We start from the raw sequence: 15,907 nt of genomic DNA on the forward strand, positions 1-15,907 counted from the left end.
AATTTCTGATTTCTTTGAAAATGAACTAAGTCTCTCTAACCTTTGTAGGCCCACAAAGCAAAGGTGTCTGTGAAAGAGTTTGTCCGCAAGGGCCTCATACACACAACACAATATACCTGAATTCAGTCTGTCCACCTCAAGGGCAGTCCATTCGGTGACATCTGAATTCAGAGTGCACAACATCAGCAAAAATGTCACCTCTGATTAGCAAGGACAATGCTGTGTGTACATATTGGCCTGGCGAGAGAGAGAACACCTTTTGGATATTTTTGCCTTTGATAGTCAATTCACAAGGTAAAAAAAAAAGAGTCAGTCACATTGGTTGCTTGGACGTAAAACACTGGTTATTGACTGAATTTTTTTTCACTTTCAGCAGTTGGCATGGAGCTGTGTAGAGAATTTCAAAGAGGACTTTGTTTAGGATTAGAATATCAGATCTTTGGGACTCTACTGCAACTTATGTATGGATAATCATTTTGCTTTCATAATGAAGTTGAACAGTGAGTAAAGCATACCAGCTTTTCACAAATCTGAACAAAGTTTGTCATTTTGATGAAATTCTGAACGCTGCACAAATGTGTTCTGCACAAATGTGTTCTAAGGATACTGCATGTGTTAGGTAAAAAAGATTTTTAACATGTAAAACTGAGTATGAAAGCAAAGCTAAATTGTCAGAAAACTGGTTTACCTCAATAACAGTCCATTGTTCTACTACGATGGCATCATTTCCTTTCTTACTAGAACCTGGAATTCCAGAACCCTCTTCTTCATAGATAAATAATCCTTCCAAAGATTTAGGCAAATGGTCCCCTGTGCAGAAAAGGACACAGTTAAAAAGAGCTATAAACACTAAATGTCTCTTAAGATCATCTAAGTTCTCAAATAACCCTTGTAGGGAGCTGAAATAAAAAATGCATCAGTTAATAAACACCCTAAAAATAAATAAATACTAGTTTATTTTATTTATTTATAAAAACTAGGTTTTATTTATTTATTCCCTTCCTTCTTTCTGAATGTTAACTTTTTTGGACAGTATTCAAACTATAAACATGAAAATTATAATAACACAAATGCAATAAAATAATATGATACACTGAGAAGCAAATGGATTTCCTGCCCAAAAAAAATCTGGAAGTGGCCTTCATTGTGAAATAAAATTTTGGTTTCTGATCTATATGTTATATGCATGTTAATCACTAAGAGAAACAACCACAAAAAAGTTAATAACAGAAATTACAGATGTAATCTTAAAATCTAATGAGAGGTAAGATTACTTTAGAAATATAAGCAAAAAATAATTCTTTAACTTAATAATGTTTAAAAAAAAGAATAGCAACAGCAAGAGCTAAACAGAAGTCATTGTCAAAAGAATTCCTGCTGGGAAGGAAGTTTTAAGGGAGAACCTTTCTGACTTTTTCTTGAATAGTTGACAACAACCAGCTGGCCCAAACAAAACTGATTTTATGGAAGTACTTTTGTCTCCTGTTTTGTATGGAGACGATTTTCTCATGGTCATGTGCTGGTTAAACAGTTTGGTTTTATATAGCACAAAATCACATCAAGGTTGATAGTTATCTGTCAACCTATAGACAGTCATAAAGGCCTACAAAATTTTCAAATGAGTTATTAAGCTAAAATGTAAAAAAGACAAGAGTAATTTCAGTGTAATTTTCAGCTTTAATTTTTATTAGAAGGTTGTAAGCATTAAGAGAAAATAATTATTATTTTTACATTATATACAGGGCAGAATATCATGAAGAATTTATATTGTTCAGAGCAGTTTCGAAGAATCCAGTAAAGTTTACTGTATTATTTGGAATTTGTTTTCTAATTATAGTATATGTTCCACTTAATTTAATTGTACTTGTCCACTATCACATCAAAGTGACTAGTGGAAGGAATCTGGGCCTCCCTGGTGGCACAAGGGGTTAAGATGCAACCTTTGAAGTTATCCGCAGCCACTGCAGCATGAGTTTGATTCCCAGCCAGGGAGCTACCCACATGGCACAGCAGACCACTCCTGACTGGCCTGCTGCTCCCCTCAGCAGTGTATTTCAGTCTATCTGCCTGTTCTGTTCCCCGCTCTGACTGGTGAATCCTCTCACCTCCCACACCTCTGGCCTGTACTTGTATGCATTAAAAAAAAAAAAAAAGTGACTAGTGGAATCAAATCTTTCTGATAATCAAATCAGGGCCTCAACAGATAATCTTCAAATTGTACATGCCCCAAGTCCTTTTAAAAATCAGGGAATAAATTTTAGAAATGATTACATGCTGTGTTGATTATGTAGTTAATTGTAATCTGCCTCTTATTTACTTTGGGATCATAGAATGGGAGAACCATGGGTTTTGTGGCTCTGTTTAAGAGCCAAATTTGTGGCTCTAAACCTCTTTTGGTTTAGAAGATTGAAAATGTGGTAGACTCAAAGGACACAAAAACATTGATTCAAAAGAACACCTGTACCCTATGTTTATTGCAGCACTGTCTATAATAGGTAAAACCTGAAAACAACACAAATGCCCAAAAATAGATGACTGGATCAAGAAGATGTGGTATACATACACAATAGAATACTATTCAGCAATCAAAAAAGATAAACTCATGCCATTCGCAGCAACGTGGATGGAGCTAGAAGGAATTATGCTCAGTGAAATAGCCAGAAGGAAGAAGAAAAATATCAGATGGTTTCACTTATAGGAGGAATATAGGGGAACCAAATAAGACATCAGGGGAAAAATAATAACAGTACAAAACATAACAAAAAAACCCCAAAACAGACAATTATAAACCAGAGACATCCTGCAAGGGAGGGGGAGGGAGAGGGATCAGAAGAAGGGAGGAGCACAGGGGACTGTCGTGATGGTGCATGGGTGAATTGCTGGAGGAAATTCTATGGGGACTACACCTGAGGTGGGGTGGGGGGGGAAGCAAACTTTGTTTAAAAATGAACAATGATGTAAAATATATATAAATAAAAAATAAAAAATTTAAAAATGTGGTGGAGTCACACAATGCAATAACATATTACACAAAGAAAAAAACCATGAAGAATTTCAGTGATAGTATGTTGAGCAAAGAAGCCAGATCCCAAAGACTAAATTCTGTATACTTGAACTGAAGATCACAAGCAGGCAACATTAATCTATAGTGCTGAAAGTCAGATAATTCTGAGTGGGAAGACAGTGACTGGCAAGGGTCATAAAAAGGTCTTTTGGAATATGGGAAATGTTCTATATCTTTGTTTTGTTTTTGCACTTTTCCCTCTCCCCCAGCTTTGTTGAGATATAACTGAGATATTTTTCCAGTTTTATTGAGATGTAATGGACATATAAGGAAATGTTCTGTATTTTGAACACGTGTTCTATTCAGCTGTTCACATAAGATTCATGCACACTACTATAAGCATGCTACACTTCAGTTAAAAACAAAAGACCATTCTTCTCACTTTGAGAGCTCCTCAGGCTCCCTGGCTGCTTTTTTTAGGGCCCATGACAATTCCCAGAGCCACAGAAGATTGACACCTGCACAGGAAGGGAGCACTTATATTTCCTGAGAAATTTTGCCCAAGAAGTGCAGCTAGGAAGCATGGCAAGTATTGTCTCATGGGGAAGTGACCGTTTGTGTCCAGGAATGGGGGGGTGAGGTGATAATTCTGAACAATTTTTTAGTAATTACCTGCAAAGAGTCACCTCTTATGTAGCCCAGAGATTCACAACTGGGGTGCAGTGGCCCACTTGCATGCAAACAGGTTGCAGATGTGCCAAGATCCAGGGCGCCCCCTCCTGCCCACAGAAACTCTATCCACTTTAGCCATTAGCCCTGAAACATTACCATGTTCCATATGGTCTGGATAGCTATGCATTTCCATGCATAATAGAAAAAGTTACAAAGACTGGCTTGACCTACTGCTTCTCAATTTTTTTCTTTTTAGCCAAATAAGACCATTCGCAAAGGAAAAAAGACTTGTATACTTGAAAGATGATCTCCAGGTAGTTTGAAGTGATTCATTGCAATCAATTTTTTTTTAAACCTAATGCTACATCTTAAAAATCCATGCAAATTTTGTATTCTTTTAAAATATATTTATGTTATGGAAAGAGTAATGTTCTCTCTGCCCTCTCCCATCTTCACCCCTTCCACCAATATTAAAGCACTACTGACACTCGAGGAAGAGATTTCTGCTGTGAACCTGCATGTCCCTGGCACTAAGCTGCATACACCTGAGGGATGTGGACTCTGTTTGGAAGCTCCAGCTTAAAGGTTTCCCGGGGATTGATTTACTTGTCTGGACATGTGATTTTGCACATTGTTTTCAGCTAGTTATGATGACATTCCTGTAAATGTGAGGAAAGGTAACACTTCATTTTAGTATTTTGGGTCCACAAGTCATCTTAGCTTTAAACTACGCAGGCATGGGTCCTTCTCTGGGAAGTGCAGAGGAGGTAACCATGGAGCTCTTGGCATCTCTAAAATGTGTATCTCTCTCCAAAATCAATCTCAGTCTGTCTGCTTCTCTATCTCTACCATCGTGGCCTTAAGACCATGACAACTGCCTCTTAACTGCCTCCCCACTTCCACTCTTGCCCTACCTCCCAAAATGAGGTCAGAGAGCTTCTTTCAAAATGGCAGATCAGGTGAAGATGATTCCCTGTTTAAATCTTCAGTGAGGTACTTGAAATACAAATTTGCAAGGATGGCATATTGGTGAAGTGCCCACACATTATTTAACTTCTTTGCGCGTGCCTCTGTCTCTTTATCTGGAAAAGGGGGCAAATCATACCTCCTCATGGGGTTGATGTGGGGAGTAAATGAGTTAATAAATGTGAAGTGCTTGTGATGATGCTGGCATGGAGTAGAAACAGATGTTAGTTCTTGTTGCATTATGTAACCTCTGCAAGGAGAGGCTACTGATTATCTCTCCCACCTGTGCAGAGCCATGCTTTCTCTCACACACTGCTCCAAGATCTTGTCCCAGCTCCTCTTTCATGTAGCAGGGTTATGTATGCTTGGAGATGTTTCATCTGTCTAAGATGGTCTACCCCTGACCTGGTTCTTGAGTGCCTGTTCCTTTCCAGCCTTCCAGTCACAGTGTGATTGTTACCTTGGGAGGCAGGACATCCTGACCACCCTCTAAGTAAGTTCTTTCCTGTTACTCTCATGACATTCCCTAGGGGGTAACATTACAACACTTTGTCAGTTTTGAAATTAGATATATATGTATGTTAATACCTGTTACTGCTAGACTGTTGAGGGGAGACGTCCATTTTCTTCACAATTGTAAACCCAGTGCATGGACTGCGTCTTGGCATATACAAATATGTGAAATGAATAAATGCCTATTTCAATGTCATTACACTACCCACTTCTCATTCTGATACATTGCCAGCTCTACACAATTATTATTTTTTTTAAATTTTATTTATACATAGAAGAACTGGGTGTAGACCAGAGGTGCGGGGGGGCAAAAGGATTCAGCAGAGACAGAGTGGGAAACAGAACAGGCAGATGCACTGAAATACACTGTTGAAGGGAGCAAAGGGCAAGACAGGAGATGTCTGCTGCTCTCCCTGGCCGAGTATTCAACTTAGGCTGCATCGGTGATAGCATGATAGTGCTGAGACTTAACAGTGAGGCCACCCAAGCATTTTTTTTTGTTGTTGTTTTTTAAAAAGATTTATTTATTTATACAAGCACTGGGTATAGACAGAAGCACGGGAGGGTGAGAGAATGCACCAGAGCCAGAGGGGAGAGCAGAGTAGGCAAACTGACGAAGTACACTGCTGAGGGGAGCAGCGGGCGGCAGGAGAGGTCTGCGCACCATGTGGGACCCTCGCCCAGCGGCTGGGGATTGAACCTGCGCTGCAGAGGCTGCGGGCAGCTTCGCAACCCAGCGCTCAACCGCTGCGCCACCGGGGAGGCCCCACAAGCATTTTTTATAGGAGTAAAAAGATAAAAATTAAGTGAAGTGTGACAGCATTCATAAAAATCAAAATGTAACTGTTGGGTAAATGAAGATTGCTCAGGCTTTTGTGCCGTCGGCCTCTGTGACTGTCACCTGCAGCCTTGAATACAGGAGGTGCTTGGGACCGTGGGCTTGGGATACGCATGCCTGAGGTGGACACCTGGAGTAAGGTGTGGCCATGTGTAAGTGGGCACACCTGAGCTGAGAGACTGAGCATATAAGGGCGGCATCATAGAGTGGGGGGGCATAGGGCATAGAGGATGAGGTGGTGGAGAGACCACGAGAGAACGTCAGAGCCCAGAGTAAAGATTCTTCAGGGGCTGGGAGGCCTGCTGCCACACTACAAGTGGTGTAGAAAGATCATTAAGAGACTGAAAAAGCCACCGAGGATTCTCCCAGACCCATCTGCCCAGATCCATAGAGAACCTGCCCTGCTGCCTGCCTGCACTCCAGTAGCCCTGAGATGTTGGTGTGCTCAAGGTAGGGAGAGACTATGCCCTGTGGATAATGGGGACATTTATAGGCTAGTGCAGTGTGGGAACCTCAAGGGTGTGTGTGTGAGTTTTGTATCAGCTGCCAAAGCTGCTCATCTATCCCATGTCAGCTGTCTGCTGGGTCTCTACACCTTCTGATAGAATAAAGCTCAACTGGGTAAGCCTCTTGGGTCCATTTAGAGGTTTTTTGATTATTTTTAAAAGATTTATTTATTTATGCATACAAAAGCTGGAGTGCAGGCCAGAGGGGCGGGGTTGGGGGAAGGGTGTATGTGAGAGGATTTACCAGAGACAGAGTGGGGAGCAGAATAGGTGGATTGACTGAAATACACTGCTGAGAGGAGCAGGGGGTAAGACAGGAGAGATCCACTGTGCCAAGTGGGTCATGTCCCTGGCTGGCGGATGGAACTCATGCTGCAGTGGCTGTGGATAGCTTCATAGTGCTGAGACTTAACCCCTTGCGCCAACAGGGAGGCACCCCATTTAGAGGTTTTTTACCTCTACAACCCCAGGTGGGTGAATTCAGTTGAAAGTTGGTTTGGAGCAGGCCCAGCAAAGACAGTAAGGAACACTGCTGCTGTGGTGAGAACCATCACGGACAGAGGAAGGGCCTCGGGGGGACTCTCATGGGGCTTTTCCAAGCAGGAACTTTGAGAGTGGGTGAGATGGCATTGGACAGAAATTTCATACTTTTACACTTTACAACTGTGCCACCATGACCCTGTTGAAATAGAAAACTCTAGTTTTTTCTACCTCTCTGTTTCTGGAGTAAGATGAGATTTGTGGAATAACATTTAAATTTCTGAGCAATGTATGGTTTTGTACTTCTATTCCCTGTGGTGGGCTGACTTCTGGCAATATTTTGGAAGAGGATGGAAGCAAGATGAAACAAAATACGTATTGTCCCCATGTGCTTTAGATGTCAGGCATCAAATATCCCAGAACAAAGCCACCAATTCAGCCCTGCTTCCTCTGACTTGCTTCTCACAGTGACACAGGCATTTGTCACCATTTCCCTTCTGCAGCTTCTCTGTGCACTCCCAGGAAAGTCCCTGGTGACACACCCAATTGCCAGACCCCACAGACCACAGGGGCTCGGTGGTGGCTCGTTAGGGGCTTGGAATGGCCTGCCATGTAAAATGTCTAATGAGACATTCCAGAGCTGCTGAGAGGGAGGGAGTCTCCCCCCAGGCTCTGTAAATAGCTTCTGAGGCTTTAAGAACAAAAGCCCCACAGAGCCTCTGGCTGGCAACTGCTGTGGCTAATTTTATTTTCATCGGGCAAGGCCCAAGGCAGGGATGCCTGAAAGTGATTATGAAAGGAGTATTTTCCCTTCAGCAGCTAGTCACAAGCCAAAGAGGGAGAGGTGGGAGAAATGGGAGAGAGAAAGGGGAGGGGGGTGGAGAAGTCTAAGTCACCTCTAAATAGGTGATGCATACTAAAAAGCATTGTAATTGCACAAAACAAGTAGCAGGAGAGAAAACTAACACCAGATAATGAACAACTGTACAAAAGGTCCTGTGGTAGTTGCTTTTCACAAACTATAGCTCATTAAATTCTCACAACAATTAAGTAGGAGTATTTTTATCCCCTGTTCAGGAAACTGAGAGTCAGTGAGCTCAACTAATTTCTCCAGAAAATGGCTAATAAATAAAAGACATAGGATTTTTTTAATTTTTATTTTTTTAAAGATTTATTTTTTATTTATACAATAGCTGGGGTACAGGCCAGAAGCGCGGGAGGGTGAGAGGATTCACCAGAGACAGAGCAGTGAGCAGAACAGGCAGACTGACTGAAATACACTGCTGAGGGGAGCAGCAGGCGAGACAGGAGAGGCCTCCCGTGCCATGTAGGAATCTCCCTGGCCGGCCAGGAATCCAACCCCGCGCTGCAGAGGCTGTGGACAACTTCACAGCGCTGCGCTCGACCTGCTGCACTCAACCTGCTACACCACCAGGGAGGCCCAAGACATAGGATTTATGAATGTCTGATTCTGAAGTTCCTGCTCTTCCCATCAGATTTTGCTCTTTCCATAAAAGACCGCCTTGCGGGAATTTTCCAACAATCAAAAAATACAAGAAGTGTGTATGGAGTGCCTGTGATGCGGCCAGCACCATGCAGGAAGCTACAATGGGCTTGACCCTTAATCTTGAATCTTGGTTGCTAGTTAAAGGCAGCTATTGGAACATGACTCCTGATAATTTAAAATATTCATTCAAAGTCCTTAGTTGTATTAAAGTATCACTAGGCTGACTGAATAAGGAAATATATTGAGATCTTACTTGTTTTTTTAATTCTTTCCTTTTTACTGAAACAGATTCCCTAATTATCCTGGTTTCATGTCTCCATTCTTTTTTTTTTTTTTTTTTTTAAATTTTTTTTTTTTTTAAATAGAGGCATGCTTTATTTATTTGTTTGCTGGTTTGTTTGTTTGTTTTGTTTATACATGCACTGGGTACAGTCAGAAGCGCGGGAGGGCGAGAGAATCCACCAGAGCCAGAGCGGGGAGCAGAGCAGGCAGAAGGACCCAAGTACACTGCTGAGGGGAGCAGCGGGCGGCAGGAGAGGTCTGCGCGCCATGTGGGACCCTCCTCCGGTGGCCGGGGAGCAGCCGGGGATCGAACCGGCGCCGCAGGGGCCGCGGGCAGCTTCGCAACCCAGCACTCAACTGCTGCGCCACCGGGGAGGCCCATGTCTCCATTCTTTTTAATGCATTCCCCCCCAGTCTCCTTAGTTTTTCTCTTTTTTCATCACTAATTTCTTTTTTTTTTTTAAAAAAAAAACAAAACCTGAGATGCAATGGACATACAACATTATATGAGTTTCAGATATAACCGATCTTTCTAAAACACCTTTCCTAGAAAGTCATTTTTGGAGAGTTTTATTTGTTTTTGGTTTTGTGACTCATATGAATATGTACATCTCCACTGCAACTAAAAGAGGAATGTTAAAGATGAAAGAGAAGGGCAGACATAAATATAAGGACAATATTATTTTCTGAACCAAAGATTACTTTTCTATACAAATTAGAGTCAGGTACAGACTAGAATACATGGTTGGTACTGTCCCAAATTGGGATAGTGTGATATATTTTGATGTTAACTGCCAAATGCCATCATAAGCCTTCTGATTAGGCTGTTGTAGTACATCTTATTTGGAAAATTCTACTTGCCTATTACACAGTGTCAGTCTATTCCAGATAGTTACGACGCAACAGTAAACATTACGTTATATAATTCTACCACATAGGATGGTAAAAAATTTTAGATTAAAGCTAATGACGGGACTCTATTTCCTTAGGAATAATATCTGTCCTCTCAGCCATATAATTTGAGAGTCTAAAACATTTCCACCAACACTGATTTAAAGTTAAATTCTTTACCTATCAATAGATCAGAATATGAAACTTACCTTTAGAAGTTTCCCAGCATACAAAAGAATCAATTAAAGACAAGCCTTGCTTGTAATAAAATGTAGTTAATTCCAGCCAATCAGCATCAAGTGTACTAATGACAGATCCTTTTCTTGTTACTTTCATTGACAGGATGCCTTCCTGATAGGTCCAGCAGGTTGATTCATCATCAAAAACATTGAAGACTGTGTAAAACTTATTCTCTGAGGGTAGACATTCAGAAGGAAGAGAAAAGGGGAAAACTATAATTTTATTGAAAAGATTTTTAAAAATCTTTTAAAAATCTTTTAAACTTAATTATGAGCTATTTCAAGGTTGATGATTAAATTAAATAGGTAGCATGTTGGGTTTGGAACTTACAGGACTGGAACTAGATACCTGATCTAACCAAAGTCAGGGTGGGAAAGAGCAAGGAGTTTAAGAGTAGCAGTAGGTTGAAGACAGTGACTCTGTGACCGTAAGTTCAACAATTCTTGTTCACTCTTCTAGTCCTAATTTTTTTACGCTGCAGGAACATTAGGGTGGTTTGCCAAGCTAGGGAATTGGTGGGAGCATGGGGGAGAAGGAGATGGTGATGGTGGTTGTGGTGAAGATGGGTAAGATGTCGAGTTGGGAAAAGTTCCTGATTCTTAAGGACACTGTTGTCGAATGGACACTGCATCAGTGTTGAGTATATCACACCATAGCCCTGAAAAGCAGATGCCACCAGTGTGTATAATTGCAGCACCAATGCTGATCAAGGGGTCAGTTAATAGCAGTTAATTTAATACAGAGTTTCTTCTGTGCCAGGCACTGTATTTAGCACTTTGTAAACATCTCTAGTCTACTTCTTGCAACAATCTCCCTTTAATAAAGAAATTGAGGGGCCTCCCTGGTGGCACAAGGGGTTAAGTCTCAGCACCATGAAACTATCTGCAGCCTCTGCAGCATGGGTTTGATCCCTGACCAGGGAGCTGACCCACATGGCACAGCAGATCTCTCCTGTCTCGCCCGCTGCTCCCCTCAGCAGTGTATTTCAGTGGATCTGCCTGTTCTGCTCTCCACTCTGTCTCTGATGAATCCTCTCTCCTTCTCTGCCCCCACCTCGCAACTCCTGGCCTACACCCCAGCTCTTGTATGTATAAATAAATAAAGTAAACCTTTAAAAAAAATAAATTGAGGTAGTCTGACTCCAAAGCTTTAACTCCAAGGTATACATGGTCTTTGATTTTTCTCTAGTAGTGCTTTTTTTTTTTTTTTTAAAGATTTATTTATTTATGCAATCAAGAGCTGGGGAACAGGCCGGAGATGTGGGGGGTTAGAGGACTCCCCAGAGACAGAGTGGGGAACAGAACAGGCAGACTGACTGAAATACACTGCTGAGGGGAGCAGCGGGCGGGCGAGACAAGAGAGGTCTGCTTCACCATGTGGGTTGTTCCCTGGCCGGCCGGGGATCGAACTCATGCTGCAGAGGCTGTGGATTACTTCACAGTGCAGTGCTTAACCCCTTGCACCACCAGGGAGGCCCTCTAGTAGTGCTTTTTAAAGCAAGCCATAAAAGGTATCAGAAAATATTTAGCAGTCCAGAATTCATGGATAAAATATGCTCAATTTCTGGAGAGGACTTACTAGTTGGCAAAGAACAACAAAACTATTGTTAAAGCTATTTTAGGTTGCAGGCACTATTGTTAAATTAATTGTTTCATGATGTGCTATTTTTGTATTCTAAATGATGATCAAAGAAAACCAATTAACTTTAATGGTGAAAACCATATGTGAAATGGGAAAGACCAAAACTAAAATTCTCACACTGTCTATACAGAGAAACATAAATCAGAACAAGTTTCTTTACTGGACCACTTTTTCAGTACATATGTACAGCTTCCATTTTATGAGGCAATTGGTGAATGACTAAATGGAAACCTATTTTCAACACCAAATTTCGTTATATGAACATGATATGAATTATATATGACCAACTGAGAGCTGTCCTAATTTATTTCTGGCTGTAAAATTGGAAAAAGATCAAGATAAGTTTAAGTAATTTATTGAGTCTTTATACTCTTTAGCAATTTACTTTGCCTCCTATTTCTAAAAAAATTTCAAAAACTTATTTTGCAAAAATATTCTTAGCAATATATTCTATTTCTATTCATCTTGTCTATTACCTTCTCCCTTTCTTGATTTAGAGGAACTAGGGCTGCCATCTTGTTCCATTTGACACTGTCCACTTTCATGATGAAGTTCTTCCTCAATTCCACTCTCAGATGATTGCCCACTTAATGTTCCTTCATTCCAACTTTTATAGTTTTCCTCTAAGCTGTGTTTCACATGTAGTGTTGATTCTAAATCTCCATCATGGTTGGTTCCATTGCAATATTTAAATGGTGGATAATGCTGTGATAGGAATCCAACAAATTTCATTCCTTTTTTAGCGGCTACATTAATCTGAGGTTTAAAAAGAAGCGGTAGAACAAAATGTAAACTTCATTTACATTGATTATTTTGTCAGTTAGCCTTTGGGCTTATTGAAAAAAATCTATTAGGAGTTAATTGGTCAGTAATTAAAGATCCATTCATAATCTAATTATTACCTGCTAATACAGCACTGATTCATGTCATATCATCATTTTGGCATCTTGAAATGGTCATAATTATGAAAACAGGAATTATTTTCTCTAAAAGGTTACTATTTGGGAAGAACTACTAATTCTATAGCCTGATTTCTATAGACATATTAACAATGGTTTCCATAGTTGAAACAAAATTAAATAGTATTTCAAGCAATTCTAAAAAATGACATTACCAAACACATCTTAATTAATAAAGGAGACATTAACTTAAGCAAAATCCACATTGTTTGCTTGATGTGAATAATGAAAAATGTTAATAGACTAATTCTGACAAATGTGTGCATATGATAGGTAAGCCCAATTCAGAGTGCTGCTCTTAGGAAACTGATCTGCTTATCTTGATGCTATTATTTCCTATGTGGGTCAAATACACATGATTAGATCTGATCCTATCAGTTAAAGAAATAAGTTAAGAAGCATATCACATAATATCAGTGAGAGAGAAATAATTTGAGAACTTAACAATGCTTATTTTCATGTTCAGCACTTTTCCCATTCTCTGCTTTTGCTTCATTGCTCTGTTTTATATGTGTCTATGTCTTTCTCCTGGGTTAAAGTGGTGATTCTTTTGAGGGCAGGGACTTGTCTTTTGTATTGCAATGTTTTGTGCCTATAGGTTCTCAATAATTAATTACTAATTAAATTAAAACAAAGAATTGGCAACATCTCTTATATGGTCACTGTTTTAAACATTTAACTCAAATGTTTTAAATGTTACCTGGGAGAGAGAAAAAGAGTGATGATGGAGATTGCAGATATAAACATCTTCAGTCAGAAATGGAATGGGCTGGAAATGGCCAGGAAGAAGGGGGGCAAACTATGGAGCAATGCCCACTCAGAGGGCATAATTCAGCTCCAGTGGAAGAAGAGAGGGATCCAGGCAAAGACAGAGGGCTTGAATGTGTGGAGGAATGACAAAGGACTAGGATTGATACAATGATGTTTACTCCTATAATGAACATATAGTGATTGTAACAATACATGAAGTCTTAAAAATAATCACAAATTGTCCTTTATATCTGGTATCCTGGGAGAAGCAAGGAGGTGATAAAGAGGTATGATATTCTGCAGGTAGAATGGGTGAATTTATTATCAGTACTTTTCTAGGGCCTATTAGATGCTGTGGGTGAAAAAGTGTAGAAGGCATTTTCTATTACTAGAAAGTTTTATCTGGAAACACCTGGTTACAAATAGAATAGTAATGTCTTTCCCATTTTTTAAGTTGGAAGAACAGCATTTAAAAAATTTTCAATTGACGATCTTGGGGAAAACATTTGTAAACTTAGTTTTATTTTATTTAAAGATTTATTTATTTATTTTTAAAAAAGATTTCTTTATTTACTTATACAAGCACTGGGTACAGTCAGAAGTGTGGGAGGGTGAGAATTCACCAGAGCCAGAGTGGGGGAACAGAACAGGCAGACCAACAAAGTACACTGCTGAGGGGAGCAGCGGGCAGCAGGAGAGGTCTGTGCGCCATGTGGGACCCTTGCCGGTGGCTGGGGATCAAACCAGCGCTGCAGAGGCTGCAGGCAGCTTCGCAACCCAGCGTTCAACCACTGTGCCACCGGGAGGCCCTTAAAGATTTATTTTATTTATATAAGAGCTGGGGTACAGGTCAGAGGCGCAGGTGGATGAGAGGATTCACCAGAGACAGAGTGGGGAGTAGAACAGGAAGACTGACCGAAGACACTGCAGACACTGCTGAGGGGAGCAGCGGGTGAGACAGGAGAGGTCTGTCTTGCCACGTGGGAATCTCCCTGGCCAGGGGCCAGGAATCGAACCCACGCTGCAGAGGCTGTGGACAGCTTCACAGTGCTGCGCTCAACCTGCTGCACCACCAGGGAGGCCCTGTAAACTTAGTTTTAAAAACAGAGCAAGCATTGGTATATTGTTAAAACCTGACTTAAAATCTAGCTGTGCAACAATCAACTCAAACAGCAACTGTTCAAAAACAGTAGTTGCCATTTATCTGCTGCTCTTTTCACAACTGGGCACTGTTCAAATATTTTATGTGCTATGTTTCCTGAAGCTTTTCTTTTCATGAAATACCCTCATTACTCTAATTGCTGAAATAACAATACTTTCCTGTTTAAATAGATCTTTAACTGTATCCAGGAAGTAAAATGCAAAACAAGGGCTGTGATGGTGATCCGTTAGTGCTAAATTAGTACTTATATTTTTGTTTCCAAAAGAAACTTTCTAGAGTAGATTTATTCCCAGAAGAAAATTGGAAATTTCCCAGAATAGTAGTAGTAAACAGTATGTGTACCTTGTTTATAAAAATCTAGTTTCAAAGACTATCCTTAAAAAACCTTATTGGATGGTGACTTTATACATAAATGGGAAATATGATTAGCAGCAAGAACTGGCTGAACAAAAACCACAGGTAATTTTACATACACAGTCATTTAAAACTTGGAAACAACAATAAAAATGGTGAACAAGTCTTAGTTTCCTGCTTCAAAAGAAATACCTTATGTTATTGACCATGTATATTTAAATAAAACTCAAACTGTACAAGTATGTCAATGCAACTAAAAACTTCACTATAAAATTCCATTAATTTACAATACATTGTATGGAAGTATGGGTGAACGAGTGAAATAATACATAAATGCACACTTTATTCCTTGGATGAAATAGCAACACTATCAATATGCATATAGTATTGAATTTTTCCATTAAGTTAGTTGTATAGACTTTTCAATCTTGACAGCTAATATGGCTGTCATGTTTCTTGCCCATAAATTACTCCTCTGTATTGATAGACCATTGCTTCCTTCTCGGTTTTCCAACTATTGGGAATATGGCCCTTCATATTTACTGTTGATAAAATATCTTAAATAAAATTGACTTTTTCCCTCTTCAGTTAAAATTTTGGAATAGATTTCTAAAGAGGAAATCACTGTGCCACAAAATAAAATGGTATGGTATTTATGATTCTTATTACCAAGTTGATATCCAGAAACACTGTACTAATTTATTACAATGCCATTTGCAATATGTGAATGTTTTCTTAAAACTCTGCCAATACTGGATTTAGTATTTTCGATTTAATTTTTCAGTTAACACCGGTGAAGTAAAGTTCTCAGATTTTATTTGCTTTAAAAGTTATTAGTTTAGGGGTCTCTCTGATGGCGCAAGGGGTTAAGCACCGTGCTATGAAGCAATCCGCAGCCTCTGCAGCACGAGTTCTATCACCAGCAGGCCAGGGAGCAACCCACATGGCACAGCAGACCTCGCCTGTCTCACCTGATGCTGCCCTCAGCAGTGTATTTCAGTCAGTCTGCCTGTTCTGCTCCCCACCCTGTCTCTGGTGAATCCTCTCACCTGTTCCATCTCTGGCCTGTACCCCAGCTCTTGTATGCATAAATAGATAAATCTTTAAAAAAATATTGGTTTAAACCTTTCCTTCAATATCTC

General features: G+C 40.1%; 1 protein-coding gene across 2 annotated transcripts in view; it reads right to left on the bottom strand.

Moving 5' to 3' along the window:
- The window catches only part of RFTN2 (raftlin family member 2), a gene marked incomplete at both ends in the record, with an annotated part of 52,683 nt that overhangs the window by 21,192 nt on the left and 15,584 nt on the right, over positions 1-15,907 (bottom strand). Inside the window, 3 exons of one of the 2 annotated variants that reach the window (XM_084245970.1) lie at positions 689-810; positions 9,869-10,072; positions 12,017-12,296. In XM_084245970.1, the coding sequence (XP_084102096.1) occupies positions 689-810; positions 9,869-10,072; positions 12,017-12,296 (606 nt within the window). Of the gene's footprint in view, positions 1-688; positions 811-9,868; positions 10,073-12,004; positions 12,297-15,907 lie in introns of both variants that reach the window. The other variant, XM_084245969.1, reaches the window with a different exon arrangement.

The sequence above is a fragment of the Talpa europaea genome (genome assembly GCF_964194135.1).
Source record: "Talpa europaea genome assembly, chromosome: 1".
Lineage (NCBI taxonomy): Eukaryota > Metazoa > Chordata > Mammalia > Eulipotyphla > Talpidae > Talpa > Talpa europaea.